A 17,582-nucleotide genomic window follows, 5' to 3' on the forward strand; every position below is an offset into this window, starting at 1 on the left:
AGCAAGTGCGGCTTGATAACACTGTTGATGAACCCTTCCATTAGTTTGCTGATGAGCAAAAGTAGACTGATGGAGCGGTTATTGGCTTGGTTGTATCTGTCCTGTTTCCAGTGAACCTATCTTGGCAATTTTTCACATTGCCAGGTAGATGCCAGTTTCATAACTGTACTGGAGCAGCTTGGCCAGCGGTGCAGCAAATTTTGGAGCACAAGTTTTCAGGCCAATTGCCGGAATATTGTACAGCCTTTGTAGTAATAATGCTTTCAACAGTTTCTTGATGCCACGGGGAGTGAATCGAATTGACTGAAGACAGACAGCTGTGATGCTCGAGACGTCTGGAGGTGGCCGAACTGGATCATCCACTCGGCACTTCTGGATGAAGACTGTTGCGAATGCTTCAGTCTTATCTTTTGCACAGAAGTGCTGGGCTCTTCCATCGTTGAGGATGTGGATATCTGAAGAACCTCCTCCTCCAGTGAGTTGTTTACTTATCCACCACCTTAACGGCTGGATGTGACAGGACTGCAGACCTTAGATCTGATCCGCTGGTTGTGGAATTACTTAGATCTGTTTATTAATTGCTGCTTATGCTGTTTGGCATATAAGTAGTCCCTTGTTGTCGCTTTATCAGGTGGATACCTCATTTTTAGATATGCCTGGTGTTGTTCCTGGCATGCTTTCCTGCACTCTTCATGAAACGAGCGTTAGTCCGCTGGCAGGTGGTAATGGTAGAGTGGGGAAGGTGACAGGCCATGAGGTTGCAGATTGTAGTTGAGTACAATTCTGCTGCTGCTGATGGCCCACATCGCCTCATGAATGCCCAGTCTTGAATTGCTAGTCTGTCCAAAGTGTATCCCATTTAGCACGATGGTAGTGTCACACATACGACGGAGGGTTCCTCGATGTGAAGAGGGGACCTCGTCTTGACAAGAATAATGCAATGGTCACTCCCACTAATAATGTCATGGACAATGCAGCTGCGGAAGACAGGTTGCTGAGGATGATGTCAAGTATGTTTTTCCCTCTTGTTTGTTCCCTCACCACCAGCCACAGACCCAGTCGAGAATCTAAGTCGTATAGGACCCGGCCAGCTCAGTCTGTGGTGGTGCTACTGAGCCAGTCTTGGTGAGGGACATTAAAGTCTCCCACCCAAAGTACATTGTGTGCCCTCGCCGCCCTCAGTGCTTCCTCCAGTAGTGTTCAATATGGAGGAGGAGTATGAATTCATCAGCTGGGCGGGGGGGGTGTGGGTGGGGGGGGGGGGGGCGGCGAGAGGGAATGGCGCGTGATAACTAGCAAGCGGTTTCCTTGCCCATGTTGAATCTGGTGGCATGGCACTTCATGGAGTCCAGAGTCGATGTTGAGGACTTCCTCCCGGCTTTATATCACTGTGCCACCGCCTCTGATGGGTCTCTCCTGCCGGGGAGACAGGACATACCAAGGAATGATGATGGTGGTGTCTGGGACGTGTTCTGGCAGTTATTATTCCCTGAGTATGACTACGTCAGGCACTTGACGAGTGAGACTGCTCTCACTTTTGGCACAAGCCCCCAGAAGTCAATAAGGAGGGCTTTGCAGGTTCGACAGGGCTGAATTTGCAGTTGTTGTTTCCAGTGTGTTCGATTTCATTCCTTTATACTTTCTTCTTGGAAGTCGAATGCAACTCAATGGCTTGCTAGGCCATTTCAGAAGATATTTAAGAGTCATCCGCATTGCCGTGGGTCTGGATTAACACGTATTCCAGACTAGGACGTCAGGTTTCTACCCCGAAAGAGCTTTAGTGAACCAGATGCATTTTTAGGCAATCCACAATAGTTTCGTAGTCACAGAGTCCTCGAGTCATATAGCGCAGAAAAGGCCCTTCGATTCACCGAGTCTGCATCAACAATATGAACCACAAAACTCGCACCAATCCCATTTTCCCACACTTGTCCCATATCCCTGAATATTATGATATTTCAAGTGCTCATCCAAAGATGTTTGGAAGGTTGTAAGCTTTCTAGCCTCGACTATCTTCCCAGGCAGTCAATTTCAGATTCACACTGCCTCTGAGTGAAGACGCTTTTTTTCTCAAATGCCCTCTGCATCTCCTGCCCTTACCCGAAAACTATGCCCCTCGTGATTGACCCCTCAACCAAGGGGAACAACCCTCATAATCCTATACCTCTCAACTATGCCGCACCCCCCCCCCCCCCCACCCATCATTCTCTGCTCTAAAAAAAGCGATCCAAAACTCTCCATTTGTTCAAATCTTCCATCGCAGCAACATTCTGATTATCCTCTTCTGTACCCCGTCTAATTCTATCACATTCTTCCTATAGCGAGGTAACCAGAACTGCACTAATATTTCAGCTGTGGCCCAACTAACGCTCTATACAATGCCAACATTACCACCTTGCTCTTGTATTCTATGCTACGGCTGATGAAAGTAAGTGTCCCATATGCTTTCTTAACTATTCTATTCACGTGATCTGCCAGTTTCGGGGATCTATGAATAATTACCCCACGATCCCTATGTTCCTTTGAGCTTCCCAATATCCTGCCATTCGTTAAATACGCTCAGATCTTGTTTCTTCTTCTTCGAAAGTGCAACACTTCGCAGTTATCAGTGTTAGATACCATCTGCCACTGTTCTGTCTATCTGACCAACCCATCTATATATTCCTGTGACCTACAACAAACTTCTTCACTATGAACCACCCTACCAATTTTGTTGTCGTCTGCAAACCTGCTTATCATTCCCCCCACATTTTCATCTGTGAGTGATAAATGCTGGCCGAGCATTTATTTTAAGACTCTGCCTGCTGTTTCTAGTCTCAGCTGTAAGGAGGAATACCTTTCTATAATCTATCCTTCAAGCAATTTGAACATTTTATATGTTTCAATGCGATTCTCCCTTTCATTATTCTAAATTCTGGGGATACTGGCCCAGTTTATTCTATCTCTCCTCAGAGGACAATACTTCCAACCAGAAATAAGTCTGCTGAAACTTTAATTTTCTCCCAGTAAACCAGGCATCTATCTCCTTAGATGTAAACACATTAGTGATCTCATTGCGACCCGACTGTATTGTTCTCTGTGTCGTCGTACCTGTGGAGGGCAGTTTTTGAAACTGAAGAAATCTCATACATACTTTCTGGATTATTTTAGATGTGGACGGAATAATTGTATTGTAATTGAAAGCAATGCAGACACTTCACGTCTGCCGAATTTAAAGGCAGATCAATGCGGCTTATTGGCACGAAACAGTATTTGATGTCCTGTTATTCAAATAGTTTCCCATTGCATGTAATTGTAAAAACAATCTGCAGCATGGAAACAGTCAATTCAGCTTCGCTTTCGCTGTTCAGTTAGATCACGTTTGATCTGTCGCTCTCTTTCATTTCTCAGCTTTTCCCTATATCTCTTGATATTCTTACCTAATAAAGATTTATCGAGTTCAAGTCTTCAAAATGTCTATTGACCCATTATTCATCACCTCTATGGAGACACGTCAGGTTTCACCTACCACTTGTCTGAGAGAGAGCTTCGTGATTTCACTTAATGACCGAACAGCAACTTTAAATTTCCACTCTTCTTCTGGGTTAAGTCACAAATAGAAATAGTTCCTCTGTATTATCATTTCGTTTTATAAAAAAATGATTGCATCAATCATCCATCTTAAAGCTTTTTGAAATCTGCCCTCAAAATTAAACAATTGGAAATAAGTGTATCACATTGATAAATCTTCACTGTACCACTTCAAAGCAAATATACCTTTCATGGGTTTTGTGCCGAAAACTGAATGCCGAACTCCAGACGTGGTGTAGCTAAGATTTGGTGTTGCGGGAGCATTACTCCCTCGAATTTTATTTCCAGTCCCCTTGTAATAAACACCAAAATAATATTCAGCTTTTTCATTTCTCTTTACACCTAGATTTCAGTGTTTTGCGTAAATCAACAAACAAATCCATCATTTCATCCAAAGCTCCTGGCCCCGCAACGTTAACTCAAAACTGTTTTTTTTGGTGGTGTGGGGCGGGGTGGGGGCGGGGTGGGCGGTTCTCACAGCTCAAAGTGTATAATTTCATACCTTCTAGTTGAACTCCGTTTGGCATAATTTGAAATTTTACTTGTCTATCTATGGGATTTCCATTGGGGAGCCTAGTGATCCACTGCAACTCTCAATATTGTGCCATCTGCAAAGTCCTTCATCCAAGTCAATAATGTATATGGAGAAAATTTGCGCAGCTAGAACTGATCGCTTCAGAAATCCACTTGTCACATCCAGTTAATCGGAAGCCGACCCCTTAACCCCTTCGTACGCGCTCCTACCTCCTAGCCAATTAACAAAACTTTCAACTAAAATACTTATATTTTTCCTAGGTAGCTATCTTTCCTTCATGCGTCCCTGTTCTGGATTCAACGACAATGGAAGCGTTTTTACACATTCGAAGTTTATGAGTGAAAGCCCAGCTTGTTGTTCTCGGTGTCGGATGTGGGAGTTCCTGGAGTCAGCTCGCCTCCCGGACGTCCATATCTGCGCCGGTTGCATCGAACTGCAGCTCCTAAGGGACCACGTTATGGTACTGGAGCTGCGGCTCGATGACCTTCGTCTGGTCAGGGAAAATGAGCAGCTGATGGATCGGAGTTACAGGCAGGTGGTCACACCGGGGCGACGGGAGGAAGACACGTGGGTCACAGTTAGGAAGGGGAAGGGTCAGGTACGAGAGAGTACCCCGGTGGCTGTGCCTCTTCAAAATAAGTACTCCTGTTTACGCGGTTTTGGGGGGAGCAGCCTACCTGGGGGAAGAAACAGTGGCCGTGCCTCCGGCAGAGTCCAGGGAGGATGAGCAAACTGATCACAGCACCAGGGTACAGGGAGCCGTTCAAGTGGGGGGAGAAAAAAGGAATGTAGTAGAAATTGGGGATAGTACACTTTTGGATGCTGTTGGGGGGGAAGACTTAGCAGGGGTAAGCCATGGGGTACAGGTCGCTGACTCAGAGCCTGTCCTTGTTGCTCAGAAGGGAAGGGGCGAGAGGAGTAGAGGCTTAGTCATTGGGGACTCCATTGTTAAAGGGACGGATAGGAGATTCTGCGGGAACGAGAGAGACTGGCGGTTGGTGTGTTGCCTCCCAGGAGGCAGAGTCCATGATGTCTCGGATCGTGTTTTCAAAATCCTTAAGAGGAAGGGGGACCAGCCCCAAGTTGTGGTTCACATAAGCACTCAAGACATTGGTAGGAAAAGGGATGGGGATGTAATGCAGAAATTCAGGGAGTTAGGGTGGAAGCTTAAGGCTAGAACAAACAAAGTTGTTATCTCTGGTTTGTTACCCGTGCCACGTGATAGTGAGGAGGGGAATAGGGAGAGAGAGCATTTGAACACGTGGTTACAGGGCTGGTGCAGGTTTCAGATACCTGGACAATTGCGGTTCTTTCTGGGGTCGGTGGGACCTCTACAAACAGGATAGTCTGTGCCTGAACCAGAGGGGTACCAATATCTTGGGGGTGAAATTTGCTAATTCTCTTCGGGAGGGTTTAAACTAATTCAGCAGGGGGGTGGGTACCTGAATTGTAGCTCCGGTGTACAGAAGGTTGAGAGTAGTGAGATCATGGATGAGGTTTCAGGTTCGCAGGAGTGTACTGGCAGGCAGGAACGTGGTTGGAAGTGTGTATACTTTCACGCCAGGAGCATCCGGAATAAGGTGGGTGAACTTGCAGCATGGGTTGGTATCTGGGATTTCGATGTTGTGGCCATCTCGGAGACATGGATAGAGCAGGGATAGGAATGGTTGTTGCAGGTTCCAGGGTTTAGATGTTTCAGTAATTGCAGGGAAGGTTGTAAAAGAGGGGGAGGTTTGTCATTGTTAGTCAAGGACAATATTACGGTGGCAGAAAGGACATTTGATGAAGACTCGTCTGCTGAGGTAGTTTGGGCTGAGGTTAGAAACAGGAAAGGAGAGGTCACCCTGTTGGGAGTTTTTTATAGACCTCCGAAAAGTTCCAGAGATGTAGAGGAAGGGATTGCAAAGATGATTCTGGATGGGAGGGAAAGTCATGATGTGGAGATGCCGGCATTGGACTGGGGTAAACACAGTAAGAGTTTTAACAATACCAGGTTAAAGTCCAACAGGTTTATTTGGTAGCAAATGCCATTAGCTTTCGGAGCGCTGCTCCTTCGGACGGGATTCATTTCCACTCCATCTGACGAAGGAGCAGCGCTCCGAAAGCTAATGGCATTTGCTACCAAATAAACCTGTTGGACTTTAACCTGGTGTTGTTAAAACTCAGACTTAGGAGCGAAAGTAACAGGGTCGTTGTTATGGGGGACTTTAACTTTACAAATATTGACTGGAAAAGCTATAGTTCGAGTACTTTAGAGGGGTCAGATTTTGTCCAATGTGTGCAGGAAGGCTTCCTGACACAGTATGTAGATAGACCAACAAGAGGCGAGGCCACATTGGATTTGGTACTGGGTAATGAACCAGGCCAGGTGTTAGATTTGGTGGTAGGTGAGCACTTTGGTGATAGTGACCACAATTCGATTACGTTTACCTTAGCAATGGAAAGGGATAGATCTGTACCAAAGGGCAAGAGCTATAGCTGGGGGAAAGGAAATTATGATGCGCTTAGGCGAGATTTAGGTGGCATAGGTTGGGGAACGAAACTGCAGGGGATGGGCACAATTGTAATGTGGAGCTTGTTCAAGGAACAGCTACTACGCATCCTCGATAAATATGTACCTGTCAGGCAGGGAGGAAGCAGTCATGTGAGGGAACCATAGTTTACTAAAGGGGTTGAATCTCTAGTGAAGAGGAAGAAGGAGACTTATGTCAACATGAGACATGAAGGCTCAGTTAGGGCACTTGAGAGTTACAAGTTAGTCAGGAAAGACCTAAAGAAAGAGTTAAGAAAAGCCAGGAGGGGACATGAGAAGTCTTTGGCAGGTAGGATCAAGGAAAACCCTAAAGCTTCCTATAGATATGTCAGGAGTAAAAGAATGACGAGGGTAAGATTAAGGCCAGTCAAGGACAGTAGTGGGAAGTTGTGCGTGGAGTCTGAAGAGATAGGAGAGGAACTAAATGAATATTTTTCGTCGGTATTCACACAGGAGAGGGACAGTGTTGTCGAAGGGAGTACTGAGATGCAGGCTGTTGGACTGGACGGGATTGAGGTTCAGAAGGAGGTGTTAGCAATTCTGGAAAGGGTAAAAATAGATAAGTCCCCTGGGCCGGATGGGATTTATCCTAGGATTCTCTGGGAGGCTAGAGAGGAGATTGCAGAGCCTTTGGCTTTGATCTTTGGGTCGTCATTGTCTACAGGAACAGTGCCAGAAGACTGGAGGATAGCAAATGTTGTTCCCTTGTTCAAGAAGGGGAGTAGAGACAACCCTGGTAATTATAGACCGGTGAGCCTTACTTCTGTTGTGGGCAAAGTTTTGGAAAGGATTATAAGAGATAGGATTTATAATCATCTGGAAAGGAATAATTTGATTCGGGATAGTCAGCACGGTTTTGTGAAGGGTAGGTCGTGCCTCACAAACCTTATTGAGTTCTTTGAGAAGGTGACCAAAGAGGTGGATGAGGGTAAAGCGGTTGATGTGGTGTATATGGATTTCAGCAAAGTGTTTGATAAGGTTCCCCATGATAAGCTATTGCAGAAAATACGGACACGTGGGATTGAGGGTGATTTAGTGGTTTGGATCAGGAATGGGCTAGCTGTAAGAAAACAGAGGGTGGTAGTTGATGGGAAATATTCATCCTGGAGTTCAGTTACTAGTGGTGTACAGCAATGATCTGTTTTGGGGCCACTGCTGTTTTGTCATTTTTATTAATGACCTGGATGAGGGCGTGGAAGGATGGATTAGTAAATTTGCGGATGACACTAAAGTCGGTGGACAGTGCAGAAGGAAGTGGCAGGTTACAGAGGGACATAGATAAGCTGCAGAGCTGGGCTGAGAGGTGGCAAGTGGAGTTTAATGCAGAAAAGTGTGAGGTGATTCACTTTGGAAGGAGTAACAGGAATACAGAGTACTGGGCTAATGGAAAGATACTTGGTAATGTGGATAAACAGAGGGATCTGGGTGTCCATGTGCATAGATCCCTGAAAGTTGACACCCAGGTTGATAGGGTTAGTAAGAAGGCATACAGTGTGTTAGCTTTTATTGGTTGAGCGATTGAGTTTCGGAGCCATGAGGTCATGCTACAACTGTACAAAACTCTGTTGCGGCCGCACTTGGAGTATTGCATACAGTTCTGGTCGCCACATTATAGGAAAGATGTGAAGCGTTGGAAAGAATGCAGAGGAGATTTACCAGGATGTTGCCTGGTATGGTGGGAAGGTCTTATGAGGAAAGGCTGAGGGACTTGAGGTTGTTTTCGTTAGAGAGAAGAAGGTTAAGAGGTGACTTAATAGAGGCATACAAGAGGATCAGAGGATTAGATAGGGTGGATAGTGAGAGCCTTTTTCCTCAGATGGTGATGGCTAACACGAGGGGGCATAGCTTTAAATTGAGGGGCAAGAGAGATAGGACAGATGTTAGAGGTAGGTTCTTTACTCAGAGAGTAGTAAGGGCGTGGAATGCCCTGCCTGTAGCAGCAGTGGACTCGTCAACATTAAGAGCATTCAATTGGTTATTCGATAAACATATGGATGATATTGGAATAGTGTAGGTTTGACGGGCTTTAGATTGGCTTCACTGGTCGGCGCAACATCGAGAGCCGAAGGGCCTGTACTGCGATGTAATGTTCTATGTTTTATGTTCTAAAGTTTTGCAGTTTCCTATAATTTTATAGCCCTCTATTAAATTTCTTCAGTCATCGCTTTTTAAATGATGTCGCCATCCAACCTCTAAATTTTACCTGAATGTGTATAACTGGATGATTCAGAAGCGATTTCATAAAGTGCTCTGAATTCTGGACATAAACGTCACATAGAATTCAGATCCTTCCAGTTGTGGGACACAAATCCGCTAGGTCTATTTTTAAATTAATATTGTCAGATTTTTCACGAAATGTTAAATGAAAGCCATGCATTTTGTATATAATATCTATGTTCCGGATAAGGCCACTGAACGCACAAAAAAATGTCTCGAAAAGCATAAGAAATTGAACTTGACCATTTAGCCAAATTTTTAAAAATTGCTATGAATGTCTTGAGGGACAGTGTATAGAAAAGGAAACCGGAACCTGAGATAACGGAGCAGGTATTTCATTACATTTTTAAGTTGAAATGAAACTTCAATATTTTCAGAGAAGACACTGAAAAATACAGAAAGCAGGATGCAGCCGACACACTATACAACTGTCGTAATATGAAATGTTCCACTTAAAGTCAAGCATCTAATAGCTGATTCAGAAATTTAGTTTTATGGAAACTTATCTAATAGTATAACAGATAAATGCATCGAGGTCTGGAATCAGATACAGCTGGATCACGCAATAGTTTTAGAAGCGGGTTTGCCTGAGTCTCGTATTTGACCAGACAGGAGTAAAGTTCGTGTGAGTTCCACTCTGAGGCTGACAGAGTCAAATAACTGCTCACACTGAACGTGTTGTCTGCCTCCTGCTGGATCCGACTCGTTTCAACGCCATTCCCTCTGACGCTGCCATCTACAATCCATTCATTCTCCACAGCTCCCGGGTTAAAACCGTTCACAAAACACGCCAGGGTCGCCGTGTTCTTCGTTGTGATTTGATCTAATGACGGCGGAAGGACAGAGATAATGGGGCTCTGTGGATCTGTAAAGTAGAAAACAATGAAAGAATATCCAATATTAATCGGCTTAAAACTGTTATTCTTCAAATCTGAAACTTCCTCGTTACTATGTAAAGCTGCGAGAATGTTAATAGAATGGAACCTTATTAGTGTGAATTGAACAAGAACTAACATCCACAGCTCGAGGGAGCAAGTAACCAGAGATGATGTTTCTATTTCAGCTGCATGGAAGAGAGCAGATGAAAATTCTTGAAGCCAGAAAATACTAAACGTACAAATAACAGGGAACCACAACATTGCTTCAAATGCCCTCACCTGGCGGAGACGTTCGCAGTGTCCCACAAAATGAGGATTTTTTTAAAGCCAATGGTGATAGCAAAGATTGAGCACTATGTGCCTTCCAAATCCGTCTAAAATGACAACGGCCAAATATACATGGGAACCACGTTTCCTTCCAAGTCACATATCATCCTGACTTGGAGCTATATCACTGTTCCATCACTGTCGTTGGGTCATATTCCTGGAATTCTCTCCCTAACAGCACCGTGGACGTACCTACACTTCAGGGGCTGCAGCGGTTCAAGAAAGCAGCTCACCTTCTCAAGGGAAATTCGGCATGGACCATAAATGTTGGCCTACTGAGCGACGTCCACATCTCTAGAATAAAAGTACCTTAAACACACGGTGACAATCAATTTAACATTGATCTCCATTGTTGACGTATCTTCTGTCTTGCATTTATTTTGGCGGTGCAGTCACTCTTATATTGGTGTTTGTAATTCAGTACATTTGCGGCCAGGGCCGCTCAGCCAGTTACTGGATTGTGCAACATTTCCCGCCTATAAGACTGTGAGGATACTGAGGAAAATCTCAGAGGAATTTTCTATCAAATTCCAAGTATGTTTTTTCGTAGTATTTCTGGTGTCATGAAATTTACGTTTACGCTAGAAAGGAACTAGTTTCCAGCAATAGATTTCACCAATACTGAATAAGAATATCCCAAGAATATCCTCAATGCGCAAATAATACATACAGACATATCATGGCCAATCGTATCCTCCAACCAACACTGCTATTGCAAATTGGTCATTATCACATTGGTGTTTGTGGAACCTGCCTGTGTTCATGCAGTCTGCCGTGATTCTGACATTACAATAGTGACTGCACTTCAAAAGTATTAATTGACTGGGAAGCGCTTGAGATTTCATGCTGGTGTGGGGTGCGCTTTATCAATGCAAGCTGGTTCTTGCATTTGACTAAATATAGGTGTTCTCGTTACAGTGGCAATGAAATATAACCCGGTGTAACAACATCGAAGCAAGACTGCTAACATTTATTGTATTTTTAAATAACCGCTCAAACCGCCAGATACCAGCGGCACACACTCAGTAAAATGTCTTCGGCAATTTGTAGGAACGATAATAACCCTTTTTTTCCAATTTCAGAAACAAACGCCGAACCGCTATAATTAGTTCTAGCAGTGAGATGTGCTTTCAGCCGTGGTCCACCAATACGAGATTTGTCCGTCTCGGACTAACAATCTACAACATCGCTTTGCTTCCCTTGCCGATTTGTAGACCGAAACTACGATAACTTAGACAAGTGCCCCCAGTTCCTATCGTGAAAATCTCTTTGCATAATGTGGAGTTTAGCTAAATATTCTGATGCCCTAATATCTGGAACCCCTTGGAATTATAGAGCAATGTCTAAAATTATCAGATTTCACTATTGTCCAAAAAACAGAATATCAATTCGACACTTCGAACGACAGAATCTCTACAGTGCATAAGACGTTCATTCGGCCCAACGAGCCTGCACCGATTCTGGGAAAGAGCATCCCACCCAGGCTCAATCACACACACACCAACAACTACCACCGCCCCCCACCACCCCCCCCCCCCCCACTCGAAATGCGGAAGGTAGTACTGAGCGTTTTGCACTGGGCGGTTGTCGAGTTTGAAGACGAGTGACCGCGAGTTCCAGTAATTCGTCACACCATCCATGCACAGTATCAATCGTAGGCTGGGGAATGAATCGTGGTAACGCTCCACGTTAAATGTAAACTGAACCGTGTCAAAAGATATAGTCTTTGAACAGGGCTGTGAGGAAAGGGAAAGAGGGTAGGCGTGGGGTAGGTGAGGGGTGAGGGTTGGGGCGAAAGAACCCAGGAACACATGATTGTGTGAGCCACCAGAACCTTCACAATAACTAAATGGGCTGGAGTGTTCGCTGCATTAATACTTTATCTCCACAGTAACTAGAGACGTTAACTTTCACTACTGTTGATTTTTTAACTAGTCGCACTTGAGGTCAACCCCGTCTGAAGAAACCCGTGAAATTCAAAGGGCGATAGAATGTTAGCATGCAAACTCGCGCCCTTTGAAAGACTGTCCGATTAGTCTATTCGTCGTATATTTGCTTTCGCTTTTCCAAAGGTTATCTACTTTCTTTCTAAGCTTTGCCAAGTTTAAGTTGGCCACGCTCTTATAGCTAAGATAACACATTCCTAATAGCGCCTTTGGCAATGTGAATATCATTTCTATCGCCTCGTTCTTCTAGAAATGATGTTCAATTTATTGCCTCTTGCTTTCATCTTGCTGCGACAGACTGACTTCTAATTAAAAACAAGATCTGCAAAGCATTCCCTTGGTTTCTAGTGGAACTACATAATTTCGTTTTCTGTTTCAATAAAATATCAAAGTACTGGTGCAAATTTAATAAATTGCGTCTGCGCCCTTTCCAAGTCCTGGACTGTAACATTTGGCGCAGGTTCATGGCTATCGCCGAAATATTATTCGGTACTGATTCAGAAGTTCTAAATCAATACATTGAAAGTCAATACTCCTGATGTACTCTAATTCAATCCACCACGCCAGTGATTGTAAAGTACATTTTTGTCAGTTTTAAGTTACGCTGCACTCATGAAATTTGAGGATTTGAAGAAGCAAATGCCAGTGGTTGTGCTATAACCGGGAGAGACTCGGGCGCGGTTATTTTCCAGTCAGCGATTTTCCACTGTAATAATCAAAGCAAATCAAAAACTCGTTGCTGATTAATTCAAAATTTAATATTCACAATAATTTACTTACTGTACAGGATCAGCTTCGTTCCTCTCCCGAAGATCCATCTTCCGCTTGCTGCACAACAGTAATAATATCCGGCGTCCGCTGATTGCACGTTGGTGATGGTCAATTGTATCTTGTTAGTCGATGATTCCACAGACCCAGTAAATCGATCAGAGATATCCGGTGCGGTTTCGTCTTCCTCGTCCCAGCCCAATACAGGAGCGCTGCTGGGTTTCTGCCAGTACCAGCTCGCGTAGTGACTGCTGATGCTACCTCCGGACATGATGCAGGCGATCTTGACGGTTTCCCGCGGGGATGTTGAAATGGATTGTGGCTGAGTCAGGACAGGGTCCCCATTTGTACCTGGTGAAATAAAAATTGATTGATCAGACGCACTTCTACGCTGCGAATACCGCCCGTTGACCTCAAGTGCGACAAGTTAAAAAATCAACAGTAGTGAAAGTTAACGTCTCTAGTTTCTGTGGAGATAAAGTATTAATGCAGCGAATACTCCTGCCCATTTAGTTATTGTGAAGGTTCTGGTGGCTCACACAATCATGTGTTCCCGGGTTCTTTCGAAGCCTCCCTTAAATATTTGCAAACTTGGCAACGTCACAGAATGTCAAGTATGCATGCAAATCAACATCGATGTGGAATCAGAGAGCAGGACCCCTAAACTTCATTTGCAGAATTCGTATTCCAACCATCTTAGGAAAAGTGTCAAACCGTACGCAGCAACACAAGAAAGATTTAATACAGTTTAATCAAAGTACGCCCAATAAGGAACAACGAGTAGCCGAACTATGCTTGGGGTATGAAAATTGTGTGGGCGAGGGACAGGTGGTAAATGATTTCATAGCTATGGGGTACACACGAACAAATATAGACACCCTACAGTACAGATGGAGGTCATTTGGCCCACTGAGACTGTACCTCCCCTGACCTATCCATTTACCGCGGCCAATCCACCTAACCTGTGCATCCTGGGACTATGGGAGGTAACAGGAGCACCCGGAGGAATCCCACGCAGACACGGGGAGAAAGTGCAAACTCCACACAGTTACCCAATGCCGGAATTGAACCCAGGTCCCTGGCGCTGTGAAGTAACAGTGCTAACCACTGTACCACCGTGCGGCCCCATACGTTAGGTGAGTAGAGGCTGAGTTGAGACTTTATTGGTACATATCCAGGAAATGAACGGAGATTGAGCAATGTCCTTCATGGCTTTCGTGGATGAGTAGATGAACGGACGGATGGATGGATACGCGGACGGATAATACACAAACACATCCAGAAGTTATCCTGTATTGCGATGTGCGCGAAATGTCAATAATACCTGGAAACAATATTCATGTCTTGGTTAATGTTAGTGAGTTGCGTGTAGTGAGAAGAAATATGGTTGAGGAAAAAGTGATTCAGATGGCTCAGAGGTGCGTTATGAATCAAAACCTGACAGCCTTCCACATAAAAGAACATTGCGGCAGAGGGTTAAATACTTCGACATAGATGAGAGTTTTAAGGACAGAGGTTGAGGTGCTGAAGGAGAAACCTCGGGCGCTTAGGGCCTCGGCCGCTGGAGACAAGGCCATCAATACTTGAATCATTTAAATCGGGGTGTTCAGGAGGCTAGAATTGATGGTCGATATCTCGGAGTATCGTGAGTGTAGAGAAACATGGAGATATGGCAGCGCAAGGATAACAAGTATGAAGACTATCTGATTCAGCCTCAGAAAATTCCTAAGGAAGTAGATGGAGCCGACGGATGTGGAGCTGAGATTTTACGGAGAACTGAAAACAACGGCTTTCGTGTTCCTAATGTTTATCTGCGGGATTTGTTCTCATCCACTACTTGATGTCGGTCCTGTCGTTTGATAATTTAACAGAGGACAATGGATGGATCCAGTAATGTGGTAACGAGGGATAGCTAGCTGCTGCCGCCTACATTTGGAAACTTATACCATGCTGACATTTGGAAACTTATACTATGCTTTGGGCTATGTCTCCGGTAGATGAGAACTAGATGAGAAATAGCAGGTGCAGAAGGTTAGATCCTTCGGAAATAATAGAGGCCATGGAGTACGAAGAGAAGTGAATGCATTGCAATGAACTATAATTGGCCATGATTAGACAGGATAGAATTGAAGCAACCAAGGACAGACCCACCCAGCTGTATGATGGAACAAATGTATTGGAGGGGGAGGATGTGGACAACCATTCTAAAAGCTATAGATAAGTGAAAAAGGGTGCGATGAAATTGTTTATCTATGACATAATCACATGGGAATACCTTAGAGAATTTGATAATGGATCTGAGAGGAATATTGATGTCAGCGGAACAAATGAGGCTTTCAATGCCAATATTTTGTGGGACGAAGGTTGAATGGGTCAAATGTAACATTGAGAAAGATATGGAAAACTAAAAAGTGAACTGTCCTTGGGATATATTATTCCAGGAATCGTCGTACGAAATTCCGTTCCCTGTCATTTCATGCAATTGTTTAAAAATTGGTCGCATACAATTTACACATGATTTTAGCACGTGTTCTTTGAAGAAATGAAGAATCTAAACTTTCCTCGCGCAGTTGAAGAGAGCAGAAGACAGCAAGACATAAATTCAGTTAGTGTACCAAGATAACTGCATACTCCGAGAGCATACCATTTCCCTTCCAAGTGCATAGACTCAGAAAGATATAGCAAGAATAAACTTTTTCCGCCCACCCTGCGTCTGCCGACAGTGTGAAGGAGTTCTCGAATTAGAGCCACAAAGGCCAGCTTTACTCCCCGTATCCCTATGTACTTCCCATCTTCAAATACTTGTCCAAATTGCCTTTGGAATGCTACCTTGAAACTTCTCACCATTTCAGGTACTGAATTCCAATTGGTAATCATTCGACTTGTAATTATTTTCTCCTCTCATCGCCTCTAGTTCTTTTGCTGAATTACTCTGGTTACGTGCCGCTGACGCACGTTTTGTCTTGTAGCTCATCAAGTTCCTTCAACAGCATTGCTGTCAAATCTGCACTGAACCACTCTCCTCTAGTCTCTCTAGATAACTGAGCTTTTTTCTCCCTGTTGCAAGGGCACAGGAGAGAGTTTGTGCCCTCTGGTGCTTATCCTTTTTTCAGGCCCCTTACCCTGCCGTCTCTCTTCCCCCCTAACTCTCCTCCTTAATCGCACATGGTATTCACAGTCTCCACTCTCAGTAACAGTATTGGCCCCTCACACCGTTGCACCGCCCCGGTTCCCTCTGCTCTCCGTATTCTTCCTCTTCCTTATCTCTTTTTCGTGCCCGCTCCTCTGCCCCTGGCAGGACCCGGTGCGTTCTGACTCTGCTCGCCCCTGAATGTCCCAACGTCACGTCGAAGCGCGCTCCTTGTAAGCTTATTGCCGTCACTGGGGCTGCGCACCAGCGCCTGTGCACGCGCAGGACTGTTCAATGGTGAGAGGGAATTTGGAACAGGAGACGGGTATCTCGAAATGCTCATTTTTGCAGGGAACAGTTTCTCTCCTCCTCCCCGTGGAGTCCCCGATGGAATGTGATCGGTATCTGTTGATTGACGGGTGGGTGGCATTTGAGCAACATCTCTGAATCTGCCTGAACTCGAAACGGGTTTATTATTTCAAATATCTTTGGGATTCATCCAATAGTGTGCGAATGAAATTTTCCCCCACAGGCTGAAACCGATTCTGTTTTATCATTCTTTTTACAACCATAATCTCACGTCTCTGATCTGATCCTCAAATTCTCATCCGCACGCCATTTGCCTCTATGTTTTGCACCTTGTGCATCCACCCCTCCGTTCCCCCAAACCCACAAATTAGGGGCCTTCCCGATTGTCATCCCAGTAAATATCTTCAACGGCCTCTCTAAGTGTTTGTTTGACGAACACGGCGTTGTCCAAAATTAAACAGAAAGCAACAACTAAATGTTGTTGCCTAAAGGGCTATTCTCACTAGCCTGTTTTCGGACTCTTCATCTCTATTAAGCCATTACCTTTATTTCTCCCTTTGTTGCTTCTCATCTGAAATCGATCATTCACCGCTACTTCCTGTTTTCTGTCCCCTGAGCTATGTAGGCAAGCTGCAATCATTGACCCTGCAATATAATAGGCTTCCATTGAGGTAACAAGTACAATAATTCTATCAATCGGCTTTTAAGTCCAAATACACATCAAAGATACCACCCTCGTCAACTTCATCCATTGTTTCATTAAATAATCACTGGGAACAAGATTTTCCTTCAACAACTCATTGCCGGCTTTCATTTCTTAATTCACATTTTGCCAAGTATCTGAATTTTCTGGCGGGTTGGTACGTCGGAAGTTTTTTTCAACCACTAACGTGGCTGTCTGGCCTATCAGTGGCAGAATTACTGATTTTCCTTTTTTGAACATGGATGCAATATTTGGGCAGTTCCCATTGACAATCCCATATCTAAGGTAGACTCGAAAACTGTTGCCAGGACCTCAGCAATTTGAACCCTTCCTCCTTGCAGCTAAATAGGATAAAAACCGTTTGGAACGGGCCAGATTTGTATTTTGAGCACGGCGATCATTTGTATACAGCCTCTATATTATCCTGACTATTTCTGCATTACATGCTTCTTTATCATGGCATTGAGAACACCTTCTTCCTCGTTGGATGTCATCGCAATATAGGGGACGGTAAATTTGATTCTGACTTTCCCCCTTTTTCTTCACTTTCCTATTATTCGCAATAAGGTGTACTTTTCGAAGAAGTGCTTTAAACTTTGGGCTGTTGCGATTTTAAATGCTATACATAAGCAGGCTTCCTGGTAAGTTTAAATAAAAAGAAATTGA

The 17,582-nt window shown here is 44.3% G+C and overlaps 1 protein-coding gene across 1 annotated transcript; it reads right to left on the reverse strand.

Annotated features, from left to right (window-relative positions):
- Positions 1–9,361: 9,361 nt before the first annotated feature.
- LOC144502263 (immunoglobulin lambda-1 light chain-like) lies at positions 9,362–16,880 on the reverse strand. The gene is made up of 4 exons (XM_078226087.1): positions 16,757–16,880; positions 15,988–16,191; positions 12,787–13,125; positions 9,362–9,720 (listed from the first exon to the last, which is right to left on the reverse strand). The coding sequence occupies exons 1-4, from the start codon at positions 16,878–16,880 to the stop codon at positions 9,362–9,364; spliced, it is 1,026 nt and encodes a 341-aa protein (XP_078082213.1).
- Between the last annotated feature and the right edge of the window lie 702 nt (positions 16,881–17,582).

Source organism: Mustelus asterias, chromosome 13 (genome assembly GCF_964213995.1).
Source record: "Mustelus asterias chromosome 13, sMusAst1.hap1.1, whole genome shotgun sequence".
NCBI classification, from domain to species: Eukaryota; Metazoa; Chordata; class Chondrichthyes; order Carcharhiniformes; family Triakidae; genus Mustelus; species Mustelus asterias.